At 38.5% G+C, this 9,009-nt stretch overlaps 1 protein-coding gene across 1 annotated transcript in view; it reads left to right on the forward strand.

The window, feature by feature from the left end:
• Positions 1–1,840: 1,840 nt before the first annotated feature.
• Positions 1,841–9,009, forward strand: part of sult1st6 (sulfotransferase family 1, cytosolic sulfotransferase 6) — a 10,485-nt gene continuing 3,316 nt past the window's right edge. Inside the window, exons 1-4 of the mRNA XM_005749273.1 lie at positions 1,841–2,617; positions 3,247–3,375; positions 5,043–5,140; positions 5,365–5,491. Of these exons, the coding sequence (XP_005749330.1) occupies positions 2,431–2,617; positions 3,247–3,375; positions 5,043–5,140; positions 5,365–5,491 (541 nt within the window). The 5' untranslated portion in view covers positions 1,841–2,430. The remainder of the gene's footprint in view (positions 2,618–3,246; positions 3,376–5,042; positions 5,141–5,364; positions 5,492–9,009) is intronic.

Raw genomic sequence — 9,009 nt, forward strand, 5'->3', positions numbered from 1 at the left:
TGTTCTGTCTACCAGTAGCTGGTGTTTTGCGCCTCTGGTATTCTTGCCAATCCCTTTCTGTGTCTGGGCCCGACATGGTTCACGCCTACTGGCCATATTATATTTACATTACCACAGTGAGATGATTTTAGTCTCATGAACAACATTAGCTAATTGTTATTTACTAACTAATCTTGAAATAACTGTTCGGTACAGAAATGAAGCCCAACAATCATGTTTTACAGTCCTGTGGTCTCAGCCTCAGATACTCAACTAATCAAAGTGATGTCATGACAATAATGAATGACCAACAAAACATTTTTTCTCCTTCATTTCTGTCACACAAAGCTGTATGTAACATTACTCGCGGTTAGTATCATGGTTGCTAGGCAACCTGAACAGCGTGACGAAGGCTAGACTGTCCCATTTCACAAGCCTTTCACTTCCGCACTCGTACTTATAGTACGCACCGTACGTAGTACGCGTAGTGCGCGTACTTCAAGCGTGCAGGCCCTGAATTGGGACACAGCCTAATATTAGCTAAGCACAGAATAACCTAACTAAACCTAAAACACCCCTGCTCCTGGTAAGCCCATGGTTGGTCCTGCCGAGCAGGCATTTTGTTCCCAGAGTCCTCAGCCACACCTTTTGCCCAGACAGGAAACAGCCACCGCCCAAACCCAGGTAACTCAAAGAAAGAGAAACATAATTAATATAACAAAACATTTTAGAAAAACCACACAATGCTACTATGTGTGCGCCTCATAATATCAGTGTTAGGTTTAACCAAATGATTAATGAATTATATTAATGAAGAAAACTGCAAAGCAAACTAATAAAGTGAAAAAATGGACTGATTTACACCTGTGTGACTGATGCCATCACATTCTTCAAAAAGCCTGGAGAACTATTCCTGAAGACGACTTTAAGAAATGACAAGAAAGCTGCCTGAGGGAGTTCAGGTTTTGTTGAGAAATAAAGGTGGTCTTAGCTTTCAGGCTCTGTTTTTGTGTTATATACTTTCTTTTAATGAATGTTTGCAAACTTTTTAATAACTAACTGCTGCACCTATTTTCAATTTTCTTAAAAATACAAGTGAAAATGAAGACTAACTCAAGACTTTTGCAAAGTACTGTAAGTTTGTGCAATAGTACTGATGCACGGTATACAGGAACTGTAACTTATCTGATGTTTCCTCCATGTATAGACAGACACTAGAACTTGTAATATAAATATGATGGAAAGGAATTGTTAGGAAGCCGTGCACTTCAGTGTGCTTTAAAGTTATAAATTTCTCAACTTTCCCAGAGAGTTTTTATAAAAACATTCTTGAACTCCACTGAGACAGCTCAACCTGTTTATAGTGAAAATATTGTTTCTATCGCTGGCAGGATATTAACTCTGAAAATCCTGGAATGTAAAGTCTAAACACTTTCATCTGGCTGAATAGATAGACTATGAAGTCCATATAAATCTCCAGCAGCGTTTCTAGACAAAAACATTTTTCTTCTTGTAAGACAATACAATATGAAATGAGACCCCTGCCATGCACTCTTTTACTGGAATTAGGTCAACATTTTGTTTACTTTGAAGGATCAAAGTCCAAATGTGCTTTTGTAAAGATTGGCCACTAATTTTCTGATTGTGATTAAAAAGTGTGAATCAATGAACACAACTATGTTAAAAGACCAAGAAACGCAAGTGGTCAGAGTGTTTTACACAGAGTTACACATTTAACTGTGAAGTTTAAATCCATTTCATTTGTACTCTCCACATGTAAATCCACCTCTCTGTGGGTTGCAGGATTTTTCGAGACCCTCCCTTTTTCCTTCCTCAGATTACAGAGGAAGCAGTCAAGACAGTATTGTGAGGAAAAGTGGAATTCATACGTAACTAGGAACGTTACATAAGGGCACTTTAGTGTAGGTCTGCTGGTGCAAGTTCCTGTGATCGCAGACTGATAAGAACCTGGGTACAAGCACTCAGGGAGCCAGCTTACAAAGATAGAAAGAGGGGCAAAAAGAAACACGTTTTAAAGTGACTGAGGCACTCAGCCTTCAGCTGGGAGTTCATTGTTTCTGAGAGGCCGCTGAGAGACTCCTGCTCCCGCATTCAGATCTGGGAGGCGACTTACGCTGCAGACCACGAGAAATCAAGAGGAAACAAGGCAGCGCTGCTGTTGGCCGGGATCATGCAAGGAGGAGATAATGACAGTTTAAAAAGGAAGTAAACACGCTGACTGTGGGACTGACAATCAGGAAGAACAGGACCATTAGAAGCTGGGATTTATGTGGCTCATTGGCAAATCAGCAGTGAGTGTTTGACACAGACAGCTGAAGGCAGGACCTCAGGAGTTTGTTGAAGTTTTTTTTTTTTCTCTTCAATTTAAAAGAGGCAGATTTTAGCTCTCTGTTCTTGATTTCCTTGAGACAGCTTTTGGCAGTGTAAAAAATGTCAGAGGAAAAAGAAATGACTTTTAGCGAGGCTATTCATAAGGCCAGCTCCTCCATCACACGCTTCCCTCTCATCCCAGTCAGAGGAGTGCCTCTCATGAACTACATCGCCAACAACTGGGACAGCATCTGGGATTTTTGTCCCGATCCATCGGACCTCCTCATCGCCACCTACCCCAAAGCAGGTACTCAGAAACTGTGTTAGACACAAAGTACTGATCTCAAGCAGCTTTATTTGCGTTCTTACATTTCTAACACTTTACACTTCCACTCACGGGTATGGAGAAAAATACTGTGCTTTTTCCTTATCTGTTGCAAATTCAGATGTTACATGAAAATATGCAGGACTGCACTGCCAAAACAGCATAGAAAATGAAGCACACTTTCCCTTTTCTCTTTAATGCAGCACTTTAACTTGTGAGGAAATATTTTTCCATTGTGGTGTTAATGCTTTCTTCTTCTTCCATTACTTGATTGTTAAGTAGTTTTTCCACTAAGTCCACCAAAACATTGTGTGTGTGTAACTGCTTAAACAAGCAGGCAATAAAGGAAAACACCAGTAACTCTAGACTAATCCTGTAATTACGCCTTCATGAAGTGTGAGAGTTATAATTTAAGCAAACAAACAACAAAGACAGACTACTTTTCCTGCCCTTCAGTCTCTGGACTAATTTGTTAGACTGTGGAATCTGCTGTAATGTGGCACTACTAAGTAGCTGGTGTCAAAAAAGACATGTTTGTTGGACTGTTGTTAATGTTTTTACTCAATGTGGTGAGATTTAGCAGTACACCGTTTGATGTCTCTGTCTCATAGGGACTACATGGACCCAGGAAATTGTTGACCTGCTCCTTCACAATGGAGATGCTGAGGCCTGCAAACGAGCCCCCACACCTGTCCGCAGTCCATTCCTAGAGATCTTCTCCCCACCTCCCATCCCTTCAGGTGTGTGTTTTTATCTATGTTTTTATTCTCTACTGTGACTCAGCAGGTTTAACATGTTGTAGCATGTCAGAACTCACAAAAACAAGTCAAGGAGGAATGTTTCTGTAACAGATCGTTTTTTTCCCACCCCAATCAGAGTCAATGAGTTCTCAACCCATAAGCATATCCCTCCAAAGAAAAGACTTGAACTGGAGTTCTGTAGGCGATCAACAAAAGTTACTGTAGTTGGGTCATTTCAGTGAACGCAGCTGTGCTTTTCCAACACAGATTAGCCATATTTGTGTTTGACTAAACTTTAATACCAGCCAGTTGAATTTTTACAATGAAGCCAACTTTCAAGCATGTCACGGTGAACTAACAGGCAGGTTTATAACAATAAGTCACAGACAGCTAAAAAAGTAGCTGTAGTGTTTTGCTGCAGGGTTTTAGCACAACAGTCAGTGTTACTACTGTCTAAGGAAATCTTAAATGTACTGGGGTGCTAGACTTACCACTATATCCAAACCATTAGATACAAGAAAGAAAATAATGAACTTTACCCTCCCACCCTTTCTCTCCCCTGGACTGTTGACTCAAGAAAACATGCCTATGTTTCATCAGTCTCTAATCACTTCAGGTGTTCTTACCTTGATTATCCAGACTTGGTCCCCTACTGTGTTTGTTATTTTTGTCAGGTACATTTTTATATTGTATTTATTCATTTTCAGTCATCCGGGAAAAAGTAAAAACAGGACTTAAATATTTACTATGGGTTTTTTTTTCTAAGCTAACAAACGGGCTGCTGATTAGCATGTTACTAACTTTAGCTATAGTTAGGCGCTAGTTTGTTCTCTTTTCTTATTACGTTGTGTAATATGTTGCCTAAATATGTACAGCTTGAAGTTGTTTAGCGTCACCACCAACTTAGCTTTTAGCATTTTGGCTCAGTTCAAAAGGTACAAAATTAGCCCATGACCTTTGAAGACAAAATGTGAATGTATGTAGTTTAATCTGTGCAAAAACTTTAGCCTACAAAACAAAACACCTTTTTTTTTTTTTTTTTTTTTTTTTACAGGAAATATTTTTATATTAAACGTTGAGATCGCGAGTGTAGAAAATATTTACATAGTCATTTGCATAGATATAGCACCACATTTATAGAGTTGGTTAAACTTTAGAAGGGCTTCTTCTAATTCAGGTTGGTTATTCAAAGAACAGATACCTGGAAGGCTCCATGTTAATGCAAAAGGTTGTATAACAAAACACTGAGCTAAATGACATTTACATCAAAATAGCTGGATGATATCATTCTCTTGTAGTAGGCTACTACAAATGATCTTGCAAATACCTCAGAATAAGGTGAAATCCTATTAGTTCACAATATGCTGAGTCCTTCGGTCATTTTAGTAGAAATCACGACAACAGTTGGTCTGAGATGACTGGTTTGGTGCTAAGTAAAATTGAATTGAATTAAATTAATACTGCTGTCACATTTTTGGGGAAATTTGCCTTAAGTTAAATGGCCGTGTCAACTTTTTCTCCTGTTTAATGTTATTTTAACCATGTTTTAAAAAAAAGTAAATTCAACAATGCTAATAAGCAGTTTCCATTGGTTGGAATATATGAGAAATCATGGAATACACATGTTAAGTTTTTCCTATGTCCAATTCCCTGGATTTATGTCTCAGGTCTTGATCTTCTGGAAAAAATGGATCCCCCGAGAGTTATCAAGACGCATCTTCCTTTTCAGCTGGTGCCTCCTGGATTCTGGGAAAATAAATGCAAGGTGAGACTTCTTGTCTATTAGACTTCAGTGAGAGTAGAAATTCCTCATTTTATTGCTTCTTACTAGACAGAAAACTCATGCAGCTTGAAGGTAAAAGGTTCATGATATGGCACGTAAATGAGGTGGGAGGTTAAGAATGCCATGCTAGACACAATCTCATCAAATAACATGTTCTCTGTACTGTGATCTGTATCTTTTTGTGTTCCTCCTGATCATGTGGGAAGGCGATCTACGTGGCACGCAATGCCAAAGACAACCTGGTGAGCTACTACTACTTTGATCTTATGAATCAGACCCAGCCTGAGCCAGGGCCCTTTGGTGGCTACATCCACAAGTTTATGCAAGGACAGCGTAAGTATATTTCCCTCTGTGTCCTCATACCTATTCTAAGCCATCAATAGCCCTATATGTTTACCCACCAAAGCAGCGTCTTTGGTTGCCTGGAGGCTTTTGTGAACAAAATATGTGATGGTGGATGGAAACTATGACAACTTGTGTAACTGCCTTTTATGCTTGAGTGGTCATGATAAGATGAGTTGCACCCTGAGTGGCTGTAGCGCGCATATCTTGTGAGTATCTGGATGAAAATGTAACCTTTTTTTAAAAATATATAAATAAATGGAATATTTCTTCATCATGACAGCCATAAAAAAGCTGCTTCTTTACTGCAGTAAATGCATTTTTATTAGCTTTCTGCAGATTTCTTTATTTCTTTTGTGCTTTTTTTTCCCACCATATTTGCCTTGTTAGGAACATAGTTTGCTTTGTAAGTAAGTATGAAACCAATCACACAACTTTATTAAATTTCAATGCATTCATACTGGAGTGAAAAAAAAGATTTCCTTAGAAAAAGACTTAAATGGTTGCTGTAGGGTCATTAAACGATAACTTTTTGAAATGTCTTTATATTAACAATTGGATATATTAACTACCTATAAATGAAGTCACTGGGTTGGGTAATGCAAAGTGAATTATTACCTGACTCCTCTCAGCTTGTTGAGAGGAGAGTGTTTAGTTCTGATAGAAATCAAAATCTTGGTGACTTATAACCAGTTTGGCTGCTTTGCTGCTGATTCGACTGGAACATATTAAAGCATCTGTGCAGTTTGGTGAAGATTAGGGAACAAAAAGGTGGCCTTTCATAAAACACAATATGGTGGAAATGTACATAATAGGTTTCGTTGGGCTTGATTTATTTAACAAATTTAATGGTCCGTCAGTTAATCAGATTCAAAGATAGATCCTTTGTTTGCAGGAAATTACATTGCCATTTACATGCCATAAACACTGACATAAACAATATTAATTCCTAATAAAGTTAATAATTTATGAATAAATAAAACAACCAATAACTAACATGAAAATATGCAAACATTTTGGAAAACTCATATTATTAGTACTGTGCATTAAATGGGCTTACAGCAGCTGATATGAAGGACCTCCTGAGGAGCTCAGACTGCACTTTGGTTCAGTCAGTCTTTGACTGATTTGCTACTTTTGATAACCTCCAGGGATTGGAGTGGGTGTGCAGGTTCATCAGGTAAAATCAGATCTAAAATCTGGCAAAGTTCAAACATTACATGCATAAACTCATATTCCACCTTGGCTCACTGGTTGCGCTCGACTGCTCAAGGCACAAACATGAAACTTGTTCATAAGAATCAGAGGCTTGTCGGTTTGCCAGGAACTGCAAACATGTACCGTTCATGCAAATGTGTACTGATGTGTAAATACACAGCTACCAACTTTTGACCCAACCCTTATTTCTTTATGCTTTGCTTTCAAGGAGCCCTTTAACTTTAAGTGGTCTTGAGCAATAGTTCTTCAGGTTTTCTGAAGGTCTTTCAAAGTTTTCCACTGGCTGCTTTTTCAGTCATTTTAAGTCACTGTACCTCACTATTTTTAAAAGAATATTTTGTTTATTTTTTTAAAATCACTTAACACTGATTTATAAATCATTCAAGCACAAAAAGGCACCCAATTCAAGTGATGAACCAGTATTGTATCTACTCAAAACAGACAGCTTCACAAAGAACTGTGTTGTCTTCGTAGCGCTTGTTAAAAAAATAACACAACATCCACTTATGCTTTGCGAGCTGCCGCTCCAAACATTTTATTAACATCCTTATGCCACACCACAGACCAGTCTTCTTTTATGTGCTCCCCCTTTTTTTCATTAATATTTTTCATTAATATTTTTTCTTTTTTTTTTTTTAAACACCATCAGAATATAAGATAAAAACAAATCCAGTTCACTAGTTTTGCAGATTAAGCCCAACTGGTCTTTTGACCTTATGCTCTGACCTCTGACCTTTTCCCACATACCCATGTCCATCTAGTAGTCTCAAGTCAGACACTGTCTCTGCATGTGACACATCAACATTTTCATCTTCCTCACCACATTGTTCCTCCTGAAATGTCTCTTTAGTCTTCAGTAAGTTGCGACGGTTCCTTCTGAGCACATGACCGTCTTCACTTCTTACGTCACATGATCTCAGACCTGCTTCCTGAAGAACAGTGGCTTTCCTGCTCCATGCAGTCTGATCTTGGATTCTCACTACATCATCCTTTGCAAGCAATCCAAGTGCTCTTGTTCCCTTGTCGTATTGCTGTTTTTGTTTCCATTTCAGATGCTCTTGCTTTTTTATAATTTCTTCACTCTGCTTGCTCTCTGCAGAGCAGGGCAAAGTTGTGTGTAGCTTACGACTCATCAGCAGTTCTGCAGGGGATAAACCACAGTCAAGACGAGCAGTCCTGTAGCTCAGCAGAGCTAAATAAGGATCTGATCGACTGTCTGTAGCCTTCTCCAGAAGCTGCTTGATGTTATGCACTCCTTTTTCAGCCTTGCCATTTGCCTGTGGATGTTGAGGACTTGATGTGACATGTTTAAAGCCATATTCTCTTGTGAAATTCTGCCATTCTTTGCAATTATAGCAAGGACCATTGTCACTAATGACAGTTTCTAGAAATCTGCTCTGAAACTTCTTACATGTTTCACACTTTCCGATCAGGTTCTCAATGTCTTTATTAATACCAGGCCAGTACACAGTGTCTCTAGCCCTCCTTTTACACTTTTCTATTCCCAGTTGTCCCTCATGTATTCTTTGAAGTATCACTTGTCTCAGACTATGTGGTATCACAATCCTATTGCCTCTCAACAGCAGGGCCAGTCTCCTTGGATAGTTTCCATCACTGTTTGCAGCTCCTTGTCTACAGCCGTCTCCTCACATACTTGTTTTATCTCCATGGACTCACAAAGTAACTCCCTTAGTGCTGATGTTCTCACTGTTAGGTATGAATTTTCCAACAAAGTTTATCATTCCCATCACTCTGAGCACACCTCTCTTATCTTTGTTTCAATTTCTTTAGCTGAATCTGTGATGATTCTCAAAGAGCTATTAGCTGAAACCTTGGCATAAAATGTTTTAAAGAATTGGAGGACAAAAGAAGAAGTGGTAGACAGACCATGACAACAGCCTCATTTTTCAACATGACAATGATCTTAAAAACACTGCAAACGCAGTAAAAGCATAGCAGGATAGAAAAAACACACAATAGGACACTATAAGTCATGGATTGGCCTCCCCAGAGTCTGGACCTTAACATTACTGGAGCAATGTGGGATCATTTTGACAGAGAACCAAACAAAAGGAAGCAACATCTTTAAATGTCCTTCAAAAGGTGGTCATACTAAATATATTTATAATAAAGCTAGTCAGAATGACACATCTGTCAATAAGTCACTGTACGTACTTTTAATTTTCCTAGTATAAAATAAAGAAATGATGAATTATGTAATCATAATGTCATCACTTTGCAATAATTCATCAGCTCTGCAGTTACACAGCTGTAAAGTCATTAAAGGTGGT

Source organism: Pundamilia nyererei, unplaced genomic scaffold (assembly GCF_000239375.1).
Source record: "Pundamilia nyererei isolate P.nyererei 1_Seehausen unplaced genomic scaffold, PunNye1.0 scaffold00240, whole genome shotgun sequence".
Classification (NCBI taxonomy): Eukaryota; Metazoa; Chordata; class Actinopteri; order Cichliformes; family Cichlidae; genus Pundamilia; species Pundamilia nyererei.